This window comes from Clinocottus analis, unplaced genomic scaffold (assembly GCF_023055335.1).
Source record: "Clinocottus analis isolate CAN_PGR_092001 unplaced genomic scaffold, fCliAna1.0.p SCAF_4, whole genome shotgun sequence".
Taxonomy (NCBI): domain Eukaryota; kingdom Metazoa; phylum Chordata; class Actinopteri; order Perciformes; family Cottidae; genus Clinocottus; species Clinocottus analis.
This window is the reverse complement of record NW_027176153.1, coordinates 6,321,113-6,347,154: the sequence shown is the minus strand read 5'-3', so window position 1 is coordinate 6,347,154 and position 26,042 is coordinate 6,321,113. Positions and strand designations below refer to the sequence as shown.

At 41.2% G+C, this 26,042-nt stretch overlaps 1 protein-coding gene across 5 annotated transcripts in view; it reads left to right on the top strand.

The window, feature by feature from the left end:
- The window catches only part of plch2a (phospholipase C, eta 2a), a 126,187-nt gene that overhangs the window by 66,443 nt on the left and 33,702 nt on the right, over window positions 1-26,042 (top strand). For 4 of the 5 annotated variants that reach the window (XM_068597011.1, XM_068597010.1, XM_068597009.1 and 1 more), the window contains 4 exons: window positions 13,139-13,285; window positions 17,058-17,303; window positions 17,547-17,674; window positions 25,241-25,411. In XM_068597011.1, coding sequence (XP_068453112.1) covers window positions 13,139-13,285; window positions 17,058-17,303; window positions 17,547-17,674; window positions 25,241-25,411 — 692 coding nt within the window. Of the gene's footprint in view, window positions 1-3,091; window positions 3,223-13,138; window positions 13,286-17,057; window positions 17,304-17,546; window positions 17,675-25,240; window positions 25,412-26,042 lie in introns of those variants that run through there. The other variant, XM_068597012.1, reaches the window with a different exon arrangement.

The window sequence follows — 26,042 nt, the reverse complement described above, 5'->3', positions numbered from 1 at the left end:
GTCATGAATGCGCCCTGGGTCTGGTTGGCTGACACAGTGTCGGCCCACGCCGCTCTGGTTTGGATGCTGCAGCATCATTTTAGGTCGGGCACTTAATTATAGATAACAGTGGGAAGGTACAGCCAGATTTAACGGTTTAGCTGTCAACAGCATCCTAAATCGGAAGGTAAGCTCCAAGTTAAAGGCAACTTCCATGAGTATTAATGTGGCAGGGGGAAGGGAAAATATATACTGTACAGTACACATTTTATTTAATAAAACTTAGCAGACCTGTTGGGTGTGCAATGTAGGATACACTGTGGTGTATGGAATTTCAGTGGCCGTACATATTAACATGGCCCATTTGAATTAAGTCAACATTAAAATGTCCCTTTGTGTGTGATTGATGCATGACAAAATTATAAGCTTCCAGTGCAATTACTGCCACAATCTCTATTTACAAATAATTAGGTTTCTTATACTCCTGCACATAACACTAGTACAGGGTCAATGATAATTGGATGTGAAGTAGTCTGTTTTTTTGGGAATTGGCACAATATAACTGAGCCCGGAACCATTATGTCATGTCTCTCTCCCTGTTTCTCTAACATACAGACCTTTGTATATGTCAGGGTACTGGAGACTTGCTCAATATCTTTTAGAGCCATGTAGTCATCTCTGTTCAACAAAGTTTGGCGTTTCACCATCCTTTAAAAAAAGCTCATGGCAGTCCAGCGCGAGGGCTGCAGACTCAGTGTTTTACTTTACCTGGCGTGAAGCCGGTTCTTGTCTTTATCGGCACAGAGATGCAGCGCTTTCTGTTGAGGAGAAATTCCTCCTGTTTGTGCACGCGAACCGTTCCCTGGTTCTGTGTTTAACTTTGGGCCAGCGTACTTTCTAGTTCTCTTTCTGCCTTAGGTATTACAACGTCAAATAATGGAAAGTACGCAGTTCCAAAGTTAAAGGGAGGTTTAAAAGTTAAGGGAATTTCAAGTAGCAATACTTGTCTACTATTAGTCTTGAGTACAAGGATTGAACAGTGGTGAACTTTAAATGTGGACACAGCTTACATTATCTTTTCTTTACTGTTGCAACATTTTAATTCTTAGTCCAATACTATTACATTTGTCTTGATTTAACAGCTGATTGGGATTTGCTTCAAAATAACAACAGACTTATTAAAACAGCAACCAGGAGTAAACCGTAAAACAGTATGTTTGTGTCTACTACATCACAAAAACTGCAGTTCTGAAAAGTAAAGCCAATAATTAATGGTTTTCAACCTTCAGCATGCTTAAAGTCCAACAGGTGGCGACTCCTCAGGTTCTATAGAAGTCTATGAGAAATTGACTCTACTTCTCTCTTGATTTATTCCCTCAGTAAACATTGTAAGTCTTCTTCAATACAGAATGCTGTTATGTTAGCAGAGTATGGATTAGGGTGGGGCTAGCTTTTGATTGACCGGTCACTACCTCTGTGTTGTCCTGTCTGGGAGTTGTTCGGGTTTTTCTTTGAACTTTAACCCTTACAGTGGGTTTTACTTTATGACAGTTAGTTGTAACTTTTCAGTCTTTTCTTATCCAGTATTTGGTTGAACTTGGCGCCATCCTTTCGTGTCCCACCTGCTTCCGAAATAACAAAGCGATGATGGCTAAAAACCAAGATAGCTACGGCTAATTTACTGAAATTAAATCTTCAAAACTTAATCGACAAACCAATGGACGATTTTACTGTGGCTAGGTCCACTTATTGTATATAGTATGATTTTTAAGTCATTTCTACTGATTGACACTTTTCTACACTGTGATATTGAATGTGGTTTTGTTACATGAACCCCAAAGTTCTGCTTCCTCCCTGGTTCTGTACTGTGGACAGTTCTGTGTTGGCTTGTTGTCAGACTGCATCTGCTCAGTTCGAGAAACCGTTCCATATTCAATACCTGGCACCTTGTTTTGTCAAGCAGAGATCCAGGTCTTGAGGCCTGACACTGTTTGACACCGCTCCACGTGCTCCGACTTGAGAGTCGGCCCGAAACTCGACCTGTTTCAGTCCACAGCTCTGCATCTTTTTGGAGGTGATGTTGTGATGGGAGTTTTTTAAGCTGATGTGAAGTGGAAGATTTGTGAATCTTAAAAAGGGACAGTGTATATTTTAAGAACAGGGGAAAATAATGAGAACTGCTTTTGCGGTTCACTGATTTACAAACACGCAGAAAGAGATGAATTACAGTTTCCAATCTGGATTGATAACGCAGAGCCAGCTGTAAAGAGGAAGTTCAGGGTAAATGAGGACAGGATTCTTTCATGTGGAGCCAGGGTGCAGACAAATGTGTAAATATCAGAGGTTCGTTGGTCTGGGGCCCTCCGAGGAAACACCTTCTGACATCAAACGGACTCTTTAATTGGTCCTGGAGCATAAATGAAGCCACGTCTTTATTAGGGCTCTATCGTGTCCTACCAGCCTTCCTGTCTGGCTTTTTTTTTCCCTCTGGGTCATTGCGTTTCACTCCGCACACGTAGCAAATCTCCTCGGCCCGGATTACTGCTTCTTGGGGATTTAGGATTTCCGCCCAACACATGTTGCACAGTTACCATGTGTGTGTTGTGCTTCCATGTCTTTGCGGCTTTTCCACCTGGTCTTTCATGAGAAGCCAATCCATCTCCAGCACCCTGGATGAAGAAATCAAGACGTGATGGCATGAAGACAAATTGTTGCTCTGAAAACTTGCATCTTTTTGGTCCATGAGATGGAAGAATAGTGAGGAGATGGCGGTGCAGTAAGCAGGTTTGCCGGGACAACAGCATTACAAGATTATTGACCAACTGTTGATGCCATTCAGAGAGAGAAATTCTTCCCTAGGATATTTTTTCATTTCTCCAAAGAACTTTGGATGTGTATATTTCGCAGTCGTAATTGACCCTCGCAACATTCATTTCTCAAATGAAATTAGTTTTTCCATGAGAAACTTATCATCTCCGTTGTTCTAAATGGACACATCCAGGAAGAACGGCTTTTTCCCCATCGGCTCGGTGTCTTCAGCCCTGATGTGTTCCACCGCCACCGGAGACAAACCCAGCCCTCCAGCCAGAGGGGCTTTCTCCCCGAAGGGTGGCAGGGAGAGACTGAAGGAGGTGGCCGAGTGTAACAGCCGGCAGCAGACCTCTCTGTCCCACGCAGTGGAGGATCTCTTCTGGATAGGCAGCAGCATTGTGGCTTTCTCCAAGTGGAGGCTTGGCTACGTGGGTAAGCAGTGTCAGAGAGTCTGAGTAAAATTCCACTGACTGGATATGAGGTGTCAGCCTTTTAGATGTGTTTGAGGGTGAGATCTTAGGTTATTATTTACATTATCATTTGACAGCTATTGTTGTTGTTTATGGTGTGTTGGATCATCGCTAAATAAAATGTGTATTGGAGGAGTGAAGAAACTGTTTTTCTACTTTGATATATAACCATCTGTGTGTTTGCTCATTTCTGAGAAAAAATCCAAATGTTTCAATTTTCCATCGTACAAACAGCCCCTTAAAGATTACCCCCGCAGCCAGTGGCGGCTCACGGAGGAGGGTGGGAGGTAGGGGTGGTGGCTGGAGTGGCAAAAAAAAAGTTTTAATTTAAATTTTTTCCAGTGAAAAATCTTTCGAAGGGAACTCCTTTTATCTTGGAGTTTGAGGTGATATTGGACCACTGAAATAAACATAAATGTTAAAATATTTCTTTAAAATGTGCATCACATCCTGTCATGTCGCTGTTAAGCCTCTTCCCCTGCAGGTGGTTACTCGTGATTCACAGAGCTCCACCCTCGCTAAACTATCAACAGATAAGTAAAAAAAAGAAGTCATGGAGAAAAGTAGAGCGTTTAATTCTGCGTGGACGTACTCATTTCCTTTCACTGCCACCAATGCTGGCTGCCCGGTCTGCTGATATGTGGCGAGAAGTTAGCAAACAACAAAACATTTAATTTTGAAAAAGACTCTTCCAGAACAAAAACACAGCATCTGATGAACAGTATCAAGCTGCAAATGAGCGATTCCTCAACTGCTACAGCAAACTGAGAAAAGTAAATGTACTTTCAGGAAGTGGATAACGTCTCCAAACTCAACTCCTGCTGCTGATTCTGTGGCAGCTTATCACACACTGAGGCGTCGCTAGTAGGGACGCATCAGTCCTCCTCCGTTTGCGGTGCTTTAGGGGGAGGAGAGGACGAGGACGAGGGGGCGCCTCTCAGGGTTTTATTTTGCGGGGTGGCCCTTGTATGTTTCCGTTACGGTGCTGTGTACAAACCTCTGTCTTCTGTGTGTAAGAATCACAAGCGTTGGACTACCTGCTTTCCTGCAAAAGGGCTGCAGATAAATTTAATTCAAGGCCTTTACGCACCAGGTGAATTATTGAAACACAAACTACTTTGCTGTGAATAATTTGCCTCAAAACTATTCATACAGCGTGGCGACTGTGGCCCGTCTTTTTAATCAGAGGGTTGGTGGTTCCATTTTTTTTTGAGAGTCGCGACTGGTTTTATCGGCCCAAATGCAGCCGGTCATGGAAATTTACTACAGTTAGGACCAACCCATCGACCCAGAGCAGCGTCTGGCAGTCTGCCGAAAACTATTGCATACACTCAGAGTTTTATTGAATGAATTTGAGTTCCCTCTGATAAACAGTTACGCAGTGTATATGTCTAGAGCTTTTATTGTGAAAGGTAGGAACGGAATTGACAACTTTGACACAGAAATCCAAAGATCAAAGAAATTCAATGATCTTTGAACCTTTTTTGTGTGTCCAATTGAGCCGTCAAAGGTGCAATGCCTTGCTCGAGGGAAGTACCCGATGAAAACAGCGAGTTTGCCATTCATTCCCCCAACTATCTAAGTGTCTCCACGTGTTTAACCTTCACACCACCGCCCCGTCGGTCTTTATTAGGTCGCCACTTTGACTTCAGGCTAATTGGCCATCTGCACCATAGATGTGTGTGTGTGTGTGTGTGTGTGGCGAGGGGAGGGGTACGGGGGGGGGGGGGGGGCTACGACATATGGCCTCCAGACAATCCCTCTGGCTTAAACTGGTGCCCTGACAGTAGCTGCCTGCTCCTGCTTGGCCCACATGGAGGCTGTAGCGCCATTGTGCAGAGGGCCAGCATAGCCAGTAGACGGTGCATAAGGGCTAGGGATGGGTAGCGTTTTTTTTCTTCTTTCCGATACAGGTGCTAAACTGATACTTTTAAAACGATACCTGTGCCTCAACCGATACTTTTTTATTGTCAAAGCAATTTTTTTCTTCAAATTCAATATTATAAATATTGAATTGAATATATTTTAAAAAACGGACACAAGCATCAGGTGGCCTGATAGGGACCGTGTGCAACACAACTCACAACTGTTGGATTCTTAATGTGTCAGTTAATGTGTCAAGTCTCAATGTTGCAAGTAGTGCCACATTTTTATTGTGAAGTCCGAAGCATTTCAGCTTGCGGCACCCTTAGTAGGGTCTGACCTTTTCCTTCATCCATGCACCCCAAAAGTAGGTGAAGTCGTGGCACCTATTCACCTTTTTGAGCAGAATAATTTGGGGCAGTCATGAGTTTGTGGTTTCTGTGCAACCAAGTTAATATTAGGGCCTACCTACCTTCACCATGACCTGTCCTTGACCTTCACAATACTGCCAGGTTTTTAAAATTGTTATTGAATGTGATCTGGGGTTTTGTACAATGGCCCAATGACATTTTGATCTGGTGATAGTGTTGTGTCTTTAATCTCTGTAGTAATAAGTCATGATTAACTTGATCAAATGCAAAGTTCTTAATGTTGCGTTATGTGGCGGTGCCATTGAATGTGTTAAAAATACATGCTGTCAATTTGAAAACAATGTAACATTAGATTTAGGTAACATGTGTTTGTATAGCCTTTTGGTTTCATTTGGGACACCAACTCTGGGTGAAAGTCTCGTTGTGTTGCAGTCACGTGATTTTTAAACATCAGACTGATCAGACGCTGCGCATTGTTCTCGTGAAAATATTTTCCGTCACACAGGTTGTCATTCAAATTGGCGCAATGGTCTCTCCTCTGATTGAGACTTGCTGATTTGTCGTCATTGCTTTTCCACGTCCACACACGCTTTACATCTGATGGTGTAACCACGGCAACGAGCCCAGACCCCCACAGTACTAGAGTACTGCCTCCCCGTGCCTCGTGCTCCACTTTTCTCTCCCTCTGCCTCCAAGGTGTTGTTTGCTGCTGCTGTCTTTGTTCTCTTAAACTGCGTGTAAGCAGCATCATATTGTCCCCCGTATGTTATCTTACTGTGTACCTTCTTCATAACTTTTTGTCTTTTTCTTTATTTATATTTGAATGGATTTTTTGTCCCCACATAACAAGCACTCTTCAGAACTTACAGAACGTAGGTGTTTTTTGTGGTGGTAGTTCTGCTGAAAGAAACGCACTGATTTGGTTTTGGGTATCTGCCCATACAGAGTATCAATCTGATACCCATGTTTCGTGAATAAGCAGTGTGTTTTGTGAATAAGCAATGTTTAGAAGAGACTTCTACACATTGTGTTGTGTGTAAAACAGCATCAGCCTTGACTGAAGCATTTCTTTCCTGACTGTAAATTGGCAGCATCGTCTCATAGGAAACAACAGGGAACGCCGCTGTTAGCGGGGCGTCTCCTTTGTTCATTATTAGCCTAATTAGTGTGTGAGTGTTGAACAGTTGGGCTATTACAGAAGAAACATGTACATTTGGCTCGTTTGTCGCCACAAAACACATTCAGACCTTTTTCCAAATGACAGGAATCTGCAGGATAAATCTCAACCCAACAAAATTGTAAAAAAAATGCAAAATGACGGAGATACTCTACATTTGTTTCCTACGGATGTTTTATGGTTAAAGTGGTTCAATAGCCAGATTAGGAAGGATAAATTAACTGCTCCCTGTCTGGGCTACAGGGCAGAGCTTGTTGCGTCATTCATGGGGTTTCATGGGGTTGCCCAATGATTTTGTTTGTCACCCAGAAGCCAGTCTCGGTCCTCGGGTGTAGCCCATAGACTTGGGTCGATATCCGTTATTTATTTCTGGTCCAGTCCGCTTAGACCAGTTTGATATTCATGCAAACAAGTATGTTTTATTACCAGAAAGTTTAGGTAGTTTTGAGGGTGACGAAACAAGTTAGTCAAATAGTGCCGATATGGTAACATTTTAGATTTGAAGCTGACTAACAAGTAAACTTGAACTAAGGAACCTGTAGAATAAAAAAAAAAAACACAATGTGTGTTCCAACACAATATATTTACTATGTCCCGCTAAATGTCAAAACCCCAGCATGTCCTCCAACATCCGGTATCATTTAGCCTACTGATACTCGGCATTGACGTTTTATTCGGTGTCTTGTTGGCCTGAGTATGGGGACGACTGCTCGGTCAACCCGTCATAACGCATGACAGGTTGCATTGACATTTATATCATGCAACAATAGTAATTATTCTAATCAATATTTGAGTTACTTCCGCCGATTTTGATTTCCCCGCACTGTAAATGTGGGCCACAGCAAAGTCCCATCTGTCCACAGAGAGCCTATAGGCTTCACCTCCTGCATGGACAGTGCTCCTTCTGTGTGAGCACTGCTCCGTGAAGTGCAGTAGGAGGATATTTAGGTTAGTTGACTTCCCAAGGGGTTTTCCACTCATGTTCTCCTTCTAGTACTCCTCCACTTCCTACTCCTCCTATTTGAGTAAATCGTGTTCAAAGCCGATACAAATCCCAAGTGTGTTGTGCTGTTACATCCACTTAGCCAAGACAGTAGGACGTCCCGACAGCTTCCTCTTAATGTCAGGGATGTGAACATAGTGACAGCTGAGCTCTCTGTTTGCTGGGAGACTGATGGTTGTTGGGGAGCGCCGAGCAGAGTCTGGATGCTCTCATTCCAACCCAAACTTCCCAAACTTTTGACAGCAGGCAGCTAATTTCACGGATAGCCGGCCGCCCTCCAGCTGAAGGAGCGCCGATCTTTGACTTCCCCGCGGCACATTGAGCACTCTTACCTTGAAATCAATAGAAAACTTGTCCACACAGCCATGTTGCATGTATTTGTATCAGAGGAGCAGTTGGTTGTGAATAATACTCCATTTACCTACTAACATAAGTAATCTCTAACTACATTGGTAATTGGCTTGTTCATGTGTTTTGTGTCATGGCTCATGGACAATTTCATTGAGTGATTTTTACAATGTGTACTCACTTTGCAGTTATGACTGTTTGGATGCGATAATGAAGTTTAAATGTTACAATACTAGTGCAAATATGAATATTTTTGGTATCTAGCTTCGCCACGGTCACATCTTTTCCTGCTGATTCCGCCGATTTTTTTATTTGTATTACCACTATCTCCAAAAATAATTTTGACGCCAGAAAGTTCGCTTAAACGGTCAATCAAACGTTATGCTTTTACTTTATCGTCGTCCTCTATTTGAGTTATTTGCATACAAACACAATCTACATGGTTTAAAAAAGAAATATTTTTATTTCTATTGATAACATTTTTGATTTAGAATTTCATTATGTTTTGAGCTGATGTGGTGAGCGGCTCCATAATGTTGAGGTGTTCTGTTGTAGTTGCCGGTTATATTATAGTTTTCTGTTCTGATTTCTGATGCATTTCCAAAAAGACAAACTAATAATACTGAATAAGTATCTATCTATCCACTACACATATGGCCAGAATCCAAGTAAGAAATGGGAAAACACTGGTTGTAACACTGAAGCTGCATTTTCACCTTGAAGTGCCAGGTCATTTTAGTCCTGGGACTACTTTTCAAAGAATTAAAAGGTTCCTTCACCTCATTGTTGTCTGCGTTTCCATAGTGATTTAAAAACCTGGAGACTGACGAGGGCTGCTAATTGGTCGCAGAGGTAAACGCACTCTGCAGCCTACAGTTCAGGTTTTATCTCACTGCGACATTTACTGCTGCATATTGGATGTAATAAATTAAATGATGGTTGAGGATTTGATGGTTATTTATTCATGCTTTAGAACGTAACTGCCATGAAGCAATCAGAAAATATATATATATATATATTCAAAAATATATTATAACTATGTCCCCCCCACCTCTCCCTCTCATTGACAGCACTGCTACACTGTCTCTACTCTTTTTAAAAATATGCGATTAGCCGACAGGACAACCTAACTTCACTTTTGATGTTATCAAACAAAGAAATGCTCTCCTTGTCCTAAAATAGTCCTAAATTGAAAGTGAAGTCCTTCTTTGGTTTCTCATCTCTACAAACCTCACACAAAATGACCGTCCTCTCAGAAAGTACTAACCCCAGATCAGAGCCTTTTTTGAGGGGGTTAAATGTCCCTTGAACCTCAGACCCTGATCCATTTGGTCGGAAAGCAATGAGTTCCTCAAAGGTGCCCTAGTCTAACAAGCTGTCCTTTGTATTCCACATTCAGACCAAATGGCAACATTATCCTGAACTTAAATGAAGGGGTGTATTAGAGCGTAGATGATCTGTGATGAATATGTAAATGGCTGATCAGCATTAATGCTTTCTAGTTCCTCATAAAGCTACATTTTGAAACTCAAATAAATGGAGTTTTCTCAGCAATATGAAATGGATATTAGAAATGAATTATGACCTTTTTTTTTTACTTCCTAACAAAAGCCTTCCTAAGCAGCTTTTGAATACATTGTAGAAGTACGTTTTAAATTTATTAATAAGAATACAATCTCTTATTCCTTAATCTTTTGAATTCTATGTTTTTGTGCAGATAACCACGGTTTGCACTGACTTGGTGGCAATTGAAATGTTTTTTTTGGAACGCTGATGAACAAAACAAGAGTCTAGAGCCTGGTTCACTAGCTGCTACAACAAAACAACGGTCTTCATGAGCCGATAGAGCTCAGTATCATCGGCACGAGCAGAAAGAAACACCTAACCGTCTTATAACTAGGGATAGGTATCGTTTTGGGTTTTACCCGATACGGCGCTAAACATTAGTTTTAAAATGATACTTTTAAAATGATACCGGTGCCTAAACAGCGCCTGAATAGATACTTACAAAAACAAAACACAAAAATACGATTGGCAACATTAAAGAAAGGCTTTTTTTATTGCCAATACAATTTCTTCCCCTTCAAATTGAAACAATATATTAACTGTTTAAAGTATACTATAAATACAAAACACTTAATTTTATACTACTTCTTCTATACATGCAATTGTTTTGTTGCATTTGCTGCACGTTGCATTGTTCAAATCTTTTTACAAAATACAGTCACACTTTCAACCTGTCGGCATTTTCTGTTAAAAGGTTGATGACTAGCTAGCTACTGTAGCTATACAAACGATAGGCTATCGTTACCTGCTGCCAGGACTTCCAAAACAGCCTCTAGACTCATACGGGCAGAAGTCTCAGAGTTAAGTGTTGACAGGCAAAATCTGCACTTTGCTTCACTGTTTCATAAGTTAGAGTACTGCTGCGTTTCCTCAAAACTCTGTGGTTTAAGACCAATATGCATCTTTCCATATTTGTAATTGGATTCCAAAGATGATCTGATTAGCCCGCTCTGCCCAAAAGGATGCTTAAATCTAGAGAACGCTACAGAGCACACTATTATAAACCGTTGTTGGTAGTATTGTTATCCTAACATTGCTCTGGCCGATTGGGGATTTGTGGAGTTGTGCACTTTTCTTATTTACTTCTGAGCAGGAGTTGTATAGCAGAGGTTAGCAGAACAAAACTGAACTGCATTAACAATACCCTGAGGGGTGGGCTCTCCACTGCTACGCAGAATCAATGCTCAGTAAAGGCAATCCATCTCTGCTGGTTGACTTAACCGCATAGCAGACACTTTGCATGTTGCATTCAGGTCAAATGGGTCAAGATGTGATCCAGGATATAAATGTCACATCTCTTTCTTACTGTCCTTCTTTGTTGCAATTCAGCTTTTGTCACATTTTTCTCTCTGTTGCCACACTGCAATGTAAAAGTCCTGCACCTCTATGAAAACTGCACACTACTGGCTGAATGTAGAAACAACTCAAACTTGCCTTTTGTGCGGGATAACAATTCCACAGTTCCATGAATTGTTAAGACAAACATTTTTTTTCCACAAAACCTGGAAAACACTGCAATCTATATCCATCATTTCCCCACTTGCCCGCAAGTGTTGTCTTATGTTGAGAAATGATTGAATTTCATTTAAATGTGACATTTAGTAGAGTAAAATGACTTTGATGAAATATCAAAAGCTTCGTTTGTTTTGGTTGCCTTCTTTTTATGGAGGTGTTTATAAACATGACAATCTGACGATAATGCTTCACTTGCTCCCCAGGTGCACAAAGAACAACGTCGGTGTAAAGAACAATGGTCTGACAATGAAGTTGCTCGTTATACTGCTGGTGTTGTTGGAGATGCTTTCCGAACACAGTCAGGGCACATCAGGAATATCAACAGTGCAACCTCTAAACATGCTCCATCTGTCCTTGTTGTCTGGATAATATCAGCATAGCGTACATTTCCACAGTAGACGTCCTTTGGTACAACAGCATTGTGTAATACTCAACAGCAAAATGTCTTTCAGGGCTTTTTAGCATTTTAAATTTGAGTGTTTTCAGGAGTAAATCATAATTATATAATGTCATCTACAGTCCTTGTTTTTCCAAGATAGATTTGTATCATAAACCAATAGAAATGTTGCCTCTGATCTGGGGCTTTCGTTGACTTTTTGTCTCTAAAAGCTGTCAGCGCAGGGTAACCCGGGGATAAGATCATGTATCGTAAAACTCTGCATTATTTGTTGGTATCTCATTGATCATTGACCCCAGGGAAGTTGAGAAGATTTACGGACGAGATCCACCGCTGGCAAAACATGCCGGCAAAACTCCTGCCGTGCACTCTCTCTGGTGCCAAATCTTTCAGGTTTTTTTATAGACGCGTATAAAAGTTTAAATATTTGTCTCAACCTTTCACCACCAGGCACAGAGTCGCACCACTTGTTGATGTCACACTCAACCGAGGCAGCCAATTAAATCAAGCAACAGACGCGCTGTTGGCGAGTTTTTTATTATTTTTTTCCATGCCAAATTGCACCAACTTTGACGCTCCTTTGGTCCCCGGCAATACACCCACTAAATGTTAGGTAGATCAGAAAAAAGGTTCTTAAGATATTTAAAGGACGGACTGACGGATATGCACGCACACACACAGTGTTGTTATAATGCAGCTTTAATTTAATTTTGACTTTAAACCCTTTCTCCTGGCTGAGTTGGACCACTGACCTGCTAAAAAACTTGTGTTCAGCAGCAGAAAGCGATGAAAGTCATGTGCGCCCGCTAACCTTATTTTAAAAAAACACATGTGCTGAGTTGGCCTGATTTCCTGCATGTTGTGGGGGAAATGGTTTGATGGGATGTGACACACACACATAATTGATATTCCGGCCACATGGGGTCTAACTGCAGCCCAGGGGCATGCGTCTGTCCTTCCCATTAGCTTCCTGTGCAGGCACTGTCAAATTCTGCCCCCAAAGTAATGGCAAGGACACTGGCTGTATTTTTTTGTGCCCACCATTCATGATTTTGGACACGTCTCGCTAAAGGCAATCTTATTTCCTAGGGGTTGCGCTATTCCTGGGAGGTATTGATTTTTTTCCATCAAACTTAGGCCACTATAGAGATCCATGCATCTGAAAAGAGCGCCTGGTTTCATTGATTTCCGCTCTTCTTGTTTTGTCATAGTCCACAGTGTGAAGTAGAGATCTTGTTAAAGGGCTTTTGGTGTAGAAATTGCCTCTCACTGTCATCCATCTTCTCTCCCTTTTTCTTCCTCCCACGGGAAAGGCAGAACCCCTGTCAGCGGTGACGGGCGTATCTGATGCGTTTGATTTGCATTGCCGTGTGTTCGTTTATGCGAGTGTGTGAGTAAATAACCGTGTTCGGCATGAGAGCCCAGATGGAATTTTGTGGAAAATTGCATATACGTTCAGACGCTCAATCCCTTGAATGAACATGTCGTGTATGCACATGTTTTGTCACCCATACTCTTATGTTTTATTTTTATTTTTTTCAGTTTCACTGCACTCTGTGTTTTTTTTCTCCCTTTTGACAACTTTCCAACACTTCTAATTTTCCTCTTCTTCTGTCTGGCTTGTTTCCTCGCCTCCAGTGGAGAAATGTATGAGCTCCATGCAGATGGGGACCCAGATGGTGAAGCTCCGCGGCGGCTCCAAGGGACTGGTGCGGTTTTTCTTTCTGGACGAACACAAGTCCTGCATCCGCTGGAGGCCCTCACGCAAGAACGAAAAGGCCAAGAGTGAGTTTCTTCTTTCTTCTATTTCCTCCTTCCAGTAACCAGGGAACAGCATATGAAAGGTCTCTTTGCTCCTGTTGATCAATGTATTAATGCTTCAAACACATGGAAAGCCCTTTGTGTCGTGTCCCGCGTGACGGGCAAATGGGCTCTTTCAGTGGTACCAGGCATCCCATGAGCATATTTCCTCTCTGAACCTTCATATGTCATCTTTCTAAAGACACTCAACCCAGTGGGCCTTCAACAAATCAATTTGTTTCAAAGATGATGGCCACAGCCTTTTTTATACACACTGAGTGATTGCACCAGCCTCTGTTAACCAGACAGACGTCTTACATTTAATGATCCTTGGTAACATTAATTCAATTTAATAAATCATAAAGAAGGGAGATAATGTTTTCCAACTGGACTCTGTACTCAAACCACTGCACCATGAGCCCATTAGTGCACAAGAATCTGCCTTTTATACAAATGAAGTGGTAACCTGTTTATGGAGAAAAAGATGCCCTCGCTCGATTTGATGTGAGAAGAAGCTGGTGGCTTATGTAAACAAACAGTGGATGCATTATAATGCTGGTGAACTGGTGTCACTGAGTCACCTGGCTTCTTTTATTAATTAATCTACCTGTATTCTGCTGTGAACACGTCCCAGGTGAACATTGCAATAATGTTTTCACACAAGTAAAAATGTCTTTACTGAGCCTACATTGTTGGTCACCCACAATAAGTGTGATGAAGCTGGTACTCAGCTGGCTCTTCTGTCTCCAAAACATTCCCCTTTTCGGTTCTTTAGAACTGGACATTTATTTCCCCGCTGTACGCTTCGTGTGCAATAAGCAGAACCAAACAGTTTCCCGCATTGCTTAAGAATAAAGGGAGGCATCTCTGGGGGTCTCATGGGGACTTAAGGGCTCAGTTTCCTGTTGCTCTCCCTCCTCTCTAGCCCTGGATTTAATAAGCTTCTTAAGTCAACTTAATTATTCATCAGCTTCAATCTGCCCAAACAGTGTCTTACACACACTTGCCTCTTAAATGGAAATGACAAGGGGGGAGAGGGGAGGGAGGAGGGGGGAGGTTCAGCAAAGAAGCTAAAACCCAAGTCTCAGAATTTAGCCTACATCTAAAACCTTTTAACATTGGATAAATAAAAGGTGAAGACAAATGCTGCAATCCAGACTTTCTTCTGATGTCTGAGAAATGCCATTTTGTGTGTGTGTGTGCGTGTGCGTGTGCGTGTGCGTGGGTGTGTACTTGTGTTTGAGCTGCTTTATCACAGCGGAGCGGGGACATTTATCTTAATCCAGTCGCCACGCACATCTGATAATCTGACATCCAAATAGGAGGGATGCCGTCTTCGTCGCAGCTGGAGATACATAGTGACAAGTCACGCCTTTCTGTTGAGTAGACGGATGCATGCTCCCAGCATTTAGTCCCATCCAGACTTGTGTGTGCGCTCCCCCCCTCATTTGACACCTTTACAGGTCTCTGTCACTGAAGAAGAATACTCCAGCCACTGTAGCCTCCTCTGGCGGCGTATTCCCGGCTCTCTGTGTGCGGTGCCCTCTGTGAGGCGTCACACTGAGCGCCCATTGGGGCAGACTGGCAGACAGAAAGCACTTCAGGTTTGCTCTCACACTGACGCCGTGTCCTTTCTGGCCCCAAAAATATTTACATTTTGAGCATAGCAATTAGCCGGCTACAAACAGTTATTGTTATTTTAATCAACTGTTTTTAAATTTAGTCTCAATTAATTTTAACATTAACTTAGCTTTTGGAAGCAAACTGCTACCAGGTCAGAATCCACCTGACTGGCTTTGGTCTGAGAAAAAAAACAAAAAATACATGGCTGTGCATTTGAATGTCGAAGAATTTAAGTTATATGTTTTGTTGATGTTGATATTTCGTACCTAATTTCTTAGCGTACAGTTTATGGTTTATGTTAAGCATACGTTAGCAGTAATTGTGCGGATGCCCAAAAAGGTCTAGGAAGCGGAAGTAAGCCCTCCATTTAACTGGGCAACGAACAGGCAGTGCAGTACGCTCTGTGACTGATCCACTTGAAGCCGCGTGAGGTTTCTCAGTGGACACAGAGCTGGAGGGTCCACTAGGAGCATCTTTGCATTTAGCCAGACCCAGCATGCACCTGTTGGTCCGATGACATCGTTGGTGTGTTTTTATTTGCCTCGATTAGCATGCCTGCTAGTTGGTGCAATAAATCAGTGATTAATTAAGGTACAAACAATTACTCTGCTAAGGTCAACTAACATTAACCATAACTCATCAGGATGTGATTGTTCATTTGATTGCAAATGATTGATTATTCACCATGTTGTCCCTTTTAACTCGGTGTCAAACAGCTGTTCCGCACCACTTGATACCCCTGACATTCGGCCAGTGAACATTTACATGAAGATGTTGAAATTTCTAAAAATCTGCAATTTCGGTGGCAGCTCCCAGTATTTCTGCACCAGAATCTGAGGCTTTTGTAATTATAGGTTAAGCAAATGGAAGTACTTCAAATGTGTTTTTAAGTTGTATGTAAATAATTGTGCTTAACTCTTAGGTCTCTGAAGACTACCTGATAACCTCATCCCACAGCAGCAGTAGTAGAGGTTGCCTTTATGAAGCAGATACCTAGTGCAGCCTTCTGCATCATTTATACACATTGTGCAGTCAGGAGAAGCATGTGTCCATGCTTATCTTCAGCTGCAGGGTTTGAGGACAACACTGACAGCCACGTGGGAAAACGCACAGCTCAGCAGCTGCATGTCCATGTCATGTTGACGACATCTTCGACATCTCATATTTTCACATAAGACTGCCATAAAACCACAGGTTCTATACCGTGCGGCCTGAGGGAGGCTGTGTGTGGCTGCATAATTAATGAGCATGTATGTAAACAATGTGTCATCCATGTATGACTGAGGGAGACAGATGAGAGATGTTTATCTCCTCTGCGCAGAGGTGGTTTTTGGGGGTTGAACCCCAGCAGAAATTTAAAAATGGCACGCGGGCTGAAAAGGAAGCAGAAGTGCTTACTGTGCGCTCTGCCGTCATGGGGGGGAAACTAATGAATGGCTTGAGGCTAGTTTTACCGTAAAATGTCATTACCATCTCATGAATGTTGCATCTTAATAAACAGAGCGCTCTCTCGCTCTGCTCGTTGAGTTGACTATTTTTAATCCTGCATATCATAAAGCCCCATTAAACTATCCCTATGCCCACAACAATTAATTCACTATCTTGCCCAGAGGGAGGAATTCTCAAAACCAATAGAATGCTAAAGACTGCAGAAGGGTATGTTGGCTTTAATAAACAGTTTAGAGTTTTGCTCTATTGCAAGTGTGACGTGTGTGCAGGTGTGTGTGTGTGTGTGTTAGCTTCTGATGGCACATAAGGCCTCAAAACCTTCTTCCTCGATTGAGACGTTTGTTGAAGTTAAAGTAGCAACAACACAGTTTAAAAGTAGTTAATTACAACTATAAGGCCTGTGTGAAACTCTTCCCTCACAAAGTACACAAGTATTGGCAGCAAAGATGTACGTTAATTATCAAAAGCCAAAATAGTCATGAGGTGTTAGAATGGCTCCTGTTAAAGAGTTACGTTATTGGATTGGAACAGCGCATCATCTTTTTCTAACCCAATGGTTTCTGTCTGAGGAGTAACTACTAACTGGAAGCTTAACGTATTGCAGTAAAAAGTACATTATTTCCCTCCGAAGTTTAGTGCAGCATTCCACCACTTGACTAGCTGACAATCTGCTTTTCTCCGACAGTCTCCGTCGACTCCGTCCGGGAGGTGCGTGAAGGGAAGCAGTCCGAGATCTTCCAGCGCTACTCCGAGGGCAGTTTCGACCCAAACTGCTGCTTCAGTTTGTACTACGGTGAGCACATGGAGTCCCTGGACCTGGTGTCTGGCACTGGTGAGGAAGCACGGACCTGGATCACGGGCCTCAAGTATCTGATGGCAGGCATCAGCGATGAGGACGGCCTGGCTAAGAGGCAGCGCACCAGAGACCAATATCCTTTGATTTTACAGCTCGTTTGATAAGCTGGCTGGTTATTTAAGATCACAACTTCTTGTGAAGGATGTCTGTCATATGTAAAGTTTCATAATCAACATTATACAGGGCTAAAATCTGTTGAGTTTTATTTATGCGTGATGGCTGAGTTCATCTCAGAATCCTCAGCAGAAAGTGCACTAACCACCGAGTAAATTTTCTGAATCTTCACGCTGCCTTTCCTTAACCCACGTGTCATCACATGGCTGAAGCAGACCTTCACCGAGGCTGATAAGAATGGTGATGGCAGCTTGAGCATCAGCGAGGTGCTGCAGCTCCTGCACAAGCTCAACGTCAACCTGCCCCGACAGAAGGTCAAGCAGATGTTTAAGGTACAAAAACTATGAGGGCTGAGCCTCATCGGGGGATGGGAGAGTCCAGATACGGTGGCCTGGGGTGTAAAACCTGCAGGTTCAATCCTAACCATCATTTTTTTTAAGCCAATCGGTAACTTGCTGCACTGAACGTCATCCACTTTGAAGCAAATCTAAAACTTGTATCACTATCATGCTAACCAAATGTCACAACCACACCAGGATATTGGTGCATCGGCATAAACTTCCAAATTCCAATGACTGGATTTTAATATATTTGCGAGAGAGAAACTTATTGAAATCTATTTTTTTGTTGCCTCACCAAACTTGCAACTGTTGACCAGCTTATTTTGCCTCGTCACATTTCCTGTACATTCTTCAAAATAACAGTTAAAAACCTTTTAGAATCTCATAAGTTGTTACTTCCTAAGCTGCTGATTGCAGTACATATACGCTCAGAGGACAAAACGCTGGTAAGTCTTATTGAATAAAGTCTGGAGGTAGACTCTAGGGAAACACTGCTTCAAAGGTCAGGCTGGATTGAATGGCAGTTAGCAATATTTGTCAGCAACGAAATAGGTCAAAGCTAAGACCTTCAGTCTGCACTTTTGAGTTTTGAACCCACACTTGAGTTCTGCTACCCAAAACCCAATGGATACTAACAAAGAAGCAGCTTGTTTAGTGCCTTTTAAAAATGTAAAATAGACTTTGCCAGTCTTCTGCATCCATGGCTTTAATTTGTTGTAAGCGCATAACGTACTGCTGAGTGGCAAGACAGAGACAAGCTGATGAGTTGCATTTTTCTGGCACGCTAATGGTCAGTGATGGAGGAAATACAACATAAATCTGCTGTGTCCAATCGAGCTTGTGTCTGTAATTTACCTCGTAAGTAGAGTCAGATTGGGTCTTAAAGTAATTGTAGGGGTTTGGTTCTGGTCTCAGTTTTAGGTGATGAAATAATCAATATAATAGTAGATAGATGGTAGAGGCACGGTTCTACTCAACTCTGGTACTTGCCTGCAGCTCTTCTTGTGTTGGTTGTCCATCAGAATAAGAATCAGCTTTAATGGCCATGTACATTTTCACATTCATGGAATTTGACGCCTGATTCTGCGCTTCATACTTATTTACAATACAAGAGCTAGATATAAAGATAAATATAAACGACAGACCAAAAAAGACATTAAGGAAACATGAAAACAGTGTAACAGGAAACAGAGGTCCAGAAGTGGTCAGTGATTGATTGTACCTTGTAGCTTTTTTTTTTGGCACCAAGTGAGCTGAACCGATATTAAAAGATGTAGTTAAAACACTCGCCGCTAACATTTTTAGGTGGCCGAGCTACCATTGGCAGTGACAATATTGCTTTTATTACTCAACCCTGGTTACAACCGCTGGTTTTAAAAAAGTAAAGCAAATGTAAAAGTGGCTTGTACCTGCGTTCTCTCTACTGACCATCAGGGGCGATATAGAAGTTTATATACAAGTCTATGAGAAAATGACTCTACTTCTCTCTTGATTTATTCCCTCAGGAAACATTCTAAACATAAATTTATGATCTCAATCTCTAGTTTCAAGTTCCTTCTTTAGATTAGATTCAACTTTATTGTCATTACACATGTACAAGTACAGATCTTGAATACAGCATGATGTTTATTTAGTAAATGAGTACGCCCACTTCTCAAATGGAGTCTCTCTTGAGTGTCTCTAGAGCAAGAACAAGTTAATTTTTTTGTTGGATAGAAAAATCCTCTTTGCATATGACTTAAAGGGAATGTTGTCTTCTACCATTTTAATGAGAAATTATGTAAAAGTTTCATAAAACTGTCCAGCTAATGAGCAGCAGACAGTAAGTGGGCTCATCAGGTCCCTTGAGACTACAGTGTGTCCTCACTTCCTGACAGATTGTGTGTTCGCAGTAAAGACACTCTGACGGATTGCCACCGCTGCAGATGTTGGCAAGCGCACAGCTCAGCCAGCAACTCTCCTCCTCAGCAGAGGGATCAGCATGCCGCCGCATTCAATGTGTTGTTTTAACCCTCATCCAACAGAGCAGCTAGCCGTCGCTAAGTCCAGCGGCATGTTGACTGTCCCCCATATGGTTCTGCTGGGACACAGATGGTCTCCTGTTTAATGCTGGGTAAACACACCAAAGACCGATCTGGCCCCTTATGTGTCTGCAGACATTCGAGATAATGTGTTGACAATCTCTTGACCAGTTCTTTAGCCTGAACCTACTTTCAATGGGAGGGTTCTGTGGACCAGAACACTTTTCCAGGTTAAAGTCTGTACCGTACATGTTCTGATATTCTGCATTTTTTGACTGTTTGCAGTGCGCCATCTGGGTACTTTCAGTGCACTGAATTGCTGGTTTCGTCAGTGTGGCGTCCTAAGCACTGAAAGTCAGTGCTCAAAGTGCGTAAGTGTTCGGTAGTAGACACAGCCATTGTAGCTCGAGATTATTCTCTGGAGGTGCATCTCACTCTGTTTGTGAGATATGCACGATGGAAACTGGAAAGCAGGTCTGCTTAGCACGCTGTTAGCATTTGAATTAGAAATCTGCTGATGTGTGATGCCTTTGTTTTTTGATCTGTTGAAACTTTAAATTACATTTCATCAAACCAACCTTTGTTTACGAACAAAGACATTATAATTTTTTTCTAATCATGAAATTACACATTCAAGCTCATGATCAACTCAGTCTGGGAAGCATGTGGATGGAAAAATGGTTTTACTCTGACAGTGTTTGGGTGGGTGTGCAAACTGTGGGAGATGAATGAAACCAATTAAAAAAGGAAAAAAATATTTCTAAAAACTTGGCTAAAAGATGAGCGCCCTAACAGACACTACTGATCCCAGAGGGACAGCGCTGCAGCTGCCGTATCACATACATCAAACAAATGAGGAAGGAAGAAAGAAAATGGAATAAAAAAAGACAAATGTTATGAAATACACCAACAAACAAAATAAATTCAAAGTATGACCATAACATTTAAACCCTTTTATGGGTATGAGTCATACATGGTAGTTCCCAGTATTGCCCAGTACATTTAATGTGAGTCAAGTACTGTTGATAATATACGTTGCAGAGTAGGGTAAAGGAGTGTCCCATCATATGTACAGAGATTAAACTGGAATAGAATATATTCATCTTCCCAGGTGCCCATAGATTAACATCAGACAAACGTGTAATAAACAGTAAATGAGCACAACTCAACTATCCAATTCATATCTCAGTCTATGAAACCTAAATCACTTTAATTCTTTCAGTCCAGAAAAAGTATACTCAGTTACTGTCAGCTGTTTGCTATTTGGATGATCATAGTTAAACCTGCAGGGAATAACCTGCACTGGTTGTTGTGGCAGTGATCCTTAATTACTGTCTTTTTCTGCTTTGATAGTTTGAAACAAAGTGAAGGTTCCCAGAATTAAGCAAAACCGCTTCATCCTTTTGCTTTGTCAAGTAGTGATACATAATTAATGCTATTGCCTTGGGAGTAATTTAGTCTATATTAGCTGTCGTGCTTTTATCCTTAAGATGTCTTGCAAGTTTACATGATTTTATATATTTTTTTCCTTCTTTATGTGCACCAGGAGGCTTCCCTCTCAAGTGTTCTTTTAAGGAATGAACTCAGAATAACATAAGGGAAACTTGTAAACCAAAGCAGAGCGGAAAAACTCAACCTTGCGGCTGTTTGTGACATTTTAAATAGTGTCTGACTGGATACCGGATTACTTCATACCGTCTTATTGTAATGAAATATACCTACAATACTTTGGTCTTTTGCATCCCTAAAGTCCATCACTACATTTTTCACATAAGAACAACCTGATCCATACTTCCTCTGCGTCAGAGGGGAACTCGGCTTCATCATAAAATGTCTGGCAAAACTTAACACACAGACAAGACTCAACACTCCCATGTGATGCGATTTACTGTGAGGGTAGCCAGGAAGGAAGACCACATCGTTGTTTTAGGACTTCAATAGTGAACCAAACCGGGGTTGAAATGTATTTAAACTTCTGAGGAAAAATTATTTTAACTTAACTGATTTGATTAATATAGGATTAAAAATTGTTATCCGAACGAAGGAGGATCAAAATTTATTTGATCAATTACATTGCCATTAGCTGACAAAGAATGTAAGCTGCAGTAAAAAATAAGTCCAAACACTTGTTAGTGGACCTTGAATTTAGACTAAACTATAATAATTGAACTCGTTAACATGCTAACATTGCTAATTCTTAAAGTAAATGCAACGTTTCAGCAGAGGCTGATAAGAATATTGTTAGTTCTGGAGATATTTATATCTACAAATATCTATAAACAAACATTTTGACTAGATTATTTAACTCAAAAAAACGTTGATAGAATTGATGGACAGACAGCTTAGAGGAAAAAGAAATTCTAAATTGTAATAAAAACTTCCTTTTTTTTCTTCCCCGGGCCCACCTGCCTGTCTTGCCTCAGCAACAGAGCCTTGGTTATTGGTTATAAGTTCAGTTCTCTCTCAAAATGATGTGAACCAGTCTTGGTCATTTGCCTGACGGTTTTAAGTCCTATTTTTAACAATCATCATCAGTGGCACAACTGTATGAGTGATGTACAGTGCGCCGGGGATTAGCCAGATGGTTGGATACACAAACTGCTTCCATTCACATGATGGGTATGGAAAGACTTTATTTGTACCAGTATCACTTTAGGGGTATTACCACTGACATCGTCATTTTTTAAACAACACTTGGCCCCATAATTCGTCGGAAATTATGGAAAAGTATGAATCCCCAGACCCCTACTTGTCTGGTGTTGACAGAGTGGAGTGTTGTTGCAGCAGGTTGGATGTGACAGCTGCAGTTGTAAATGACAGCAAAGCAGTTTGCTTCTCTAGCAGAGGATTCATTCAATGATCAATTGCAGCGAAGACTGCAGGGCAAGCTTCATAGGAAGAGGAAGCTGCGATTCTAACTGATGATTTAATCCATATTAGCTGTGGAGCTAAAGAAAAAAGAAAAACACAGGGCACAAGCCTGCTAACAACTTAAGTGCCTAGGTTCATGCATAATGAATGGCCTTGAATAAGGCCAAATTGTTGTTTTCTGTCCAATAAAAAGACTCTGCTATGCAGCTGGGCTTATGTTAGTTTGCTATCCTCTCGGTGCTAAGACGTGTCCTGAATGGGAAGAGGATAAAAAGTTCCTTCACTTCACAGAATGAAAAATGGTGACGTCTCGTTATTTATTGTGACCTTTCGCATATCGCCACTGATATAAAAGACAACAGCATAATGAATCCGTATGATGCAGAGTTTGATGCTACTGTCTAATAACCTGTGCGGTGTGCGTAATATGTCTGTATGCATCTGTGCCTTTCGACTTGCGTGTCACTCAGTCACAACTTGGTGACAACTAAGTGACATGAATACGAAACCAACATGCGAGTGTGTTGACCTGAGGTGTTCTGTCTTGCGTCTGAGTCATTTGGCTTCCTGTGTATTGGCGGAGTCGGGCGAAGAGCACGGTGATGACGGTTGGGAGGCTGAATGTGTTAGCGGAACGAGTTTTGATTTAGAAGGCCTTCTCTAATCCTCTTGCCCTGTTAGTTGAGGTGACTCATGACAGTGTTTATGTGTGCCAGACTGCATTCCTTCTGTCTGCCACAACATTAGACGAAAGGAATTTCTAAATGGACAAACAATCTCTATCTCAATTGTTGACAAATGGGGAAAAGAAATGATAATAATAATCAGGAATTTAGAGAGATACTCCTGGCAATTCATCCCTTCACAACACGAGTTAGATCAGATCCAGAAAATGGATCATCAGATTTAGTTTTTGCTTCCCTATAGAAGTAAATGCAACATTTCAGCAGAGGCTGGTCAAGCTGGCTCGTCATTCAATCAGAGGATCGGTGGTTCAATCAACGTCAAAGTGTCCTTGGGCAAGATACTGAACCTCAATTTGCCCCTGCAGGCTGTTCCTGTGGTGTGTGAATATTAGTTAGTTCTGACAGGCAGGTGGCGCCTTGCATGGTCGCCCTTGTCATCAGTGTGCGAATGGGTGTGAATGATGACAAGTAGTGTGAATGCGCTGGTTGGAGGACTAGAAAAGCACGATACAAGTACAGTCCATTTACTATTTACTGAATTTATTTAAACTTAAAGGAATACAACTCTTTAGGGAGGTGGGAAGATCTTCAAGCAGCACTTTAGCACTTCATTTGTCATGGATTTCTGGGAAATGTCTCCTCCGAAAAGACAACTTTTTAAAGTTTTTTTTTTTAAATTTTTCCCACCACACATTGCAATCATTTCTACAGTTGGAGATCTGATGATGAAATCATGACAAAAAGGCTGTAGAATCCTATTTACTATTTGTGGAAGGAGAAAGTTATTTTAGATCTGATGTATCACTCGCTCATACACTGTTCTGAGCTTAGTGTGTGTGTGTGTAGCACACCGAGCTGCTCAGAGGCCAAGCTCTGACCGGCACAGACGTCATTGCCCTCCAGTGAGTTGCTGCCTCCAGTGTTGCTTGACATATGGAGCCGGTCACAGTCTGCTCCAGTAAAAAGATGGGCCAAGGATTACACGGGTCATGGTGCGACCCCCCAACTGTGTTCTCGTTAGCCTTGTCCACGCCGTTTGTAGGTTGACAGAAATTTGACTGGAAATCCAAATCTATTATTGTGAAATGAGCTAATAACAGTTTGGAAATGATCAAACTAGTGTTATGGTAGATAATGACAAGTTTCACCAATATTATTTTAACAACCTTTATTTTTTATGAAAAGGTTAAGATGTAAGTGGCTTTTTGAAACAAAATCTATCATTACATTTTCTTATTCAAAAAAGACATGCTCAATAATACCCATAACAAAACTGACAATATAGCTTCATAAAAAAATAAAGGGGCAAAAAATAACAAAGGATAATACATATAAATTAATATAATACCTTCAGTGATTAAAATACACTTTTCTAATTTTCTATTGTGTTGTGCTACTTTTGTAATGGCTTTTCTTAAAAAAGGAAATGGTTGAATCAAGAACGCATCTAAATCTATCCTTGAACATAACGATTGTACCCAACAGAATCTGTATTTGATATTCGCCAAAAAGATTCTTTGGAGATTTAAATATAAAAGTGTTATGTGGAGGGTTTTTTTTTATTTGTCCACAAACTTGAAACATGGGGAATAGAAAAAACAATAGTCTTCCTCTTCCTCATTACAGAATTGACATAAAACATATTGTTAAATGTTAAGCATTGGTTTGTAGGTTGTCTGACTAAAACTGATAAAAGGAACAATGTTTCAAACTAAATCTAATTATGCATTATCTTTAAACATCAGGGATACAAAAACCTATACAGAAAATGTCAATTTTTTTAAAAACTTTTGATACTAAAGCATTGGTGATATATTGGAAAGTGAAGAGGCAGTGATTTCAAACTTTATTACCATATTCATTATGTTTATATACTGGGTCTAAGTGCATGTGAAACAGACAAATTGTCCACTGTGAAAGACTGTGAAAGTCGGGTACAATCAACACAATTAAAAGTGTTTCTTGTACCTGGTGTTTAGGAGGCAGACACCGATGACAATCAGGGAACGTTGGACTTTGAAGAGTTCTGCTCCTTCTACAAGATGATGTCGACCCGCAGGGATCTGTACCTCCTCATGCTCACCTACAGCAACCACAAAGACCACCTTGACACGGATGACCTGGCCCGCTTCCTGGAGACTGAGCAAAAGGTACACACTGGGTCTGCATTTTAGCTTCTCAGTTTCTACTGAGGTTGACATTGAATGTTTATATAAAACTGTGTAGAGAAATAACCCATTGTTATGAATTCTAGTCTTTAGTAATTTTCTCCTATAATTTCAATCTAAGATACAAAACAGTGAAAGTAGACGACATCCTTATAAGCACGGATATTTCTGTCACTATCATCCCACTTCATTAATGCCGTAGTATACGATCAATTGCCAATTGGTGCTCAAGGTGCTTTCTGAATACTGAACCAATTAAATTCAACAGCCCCTCATGGGCTGCTTCAGAATCTTAGGCCATTATTATCCTTAGACGAGTACCTTCATAATCAGCCTTGGCAAAACGGTGTGGTGCGCCTGTGAAGTGGTGCTGTGTTTCTAACCCGGCGATCCAATGTGATTAATGGGGAACAAAATGGATTGTGTCAAGCTCTTACCGTTGCTTTGCTGTTCAATTATGTAGTCCATCATAATTAAATTTCGCTGATGTCAACCTCATGTCTACATTCTCTATTGTTTACCGCTGTCACAACTAGAAGGAAGTAGTAAAGTATTAAAGCTTGAATTAAATCAAGCTTTTGTTTTAAGGGTGCTTTGCGCTGAAAGTTTTTTT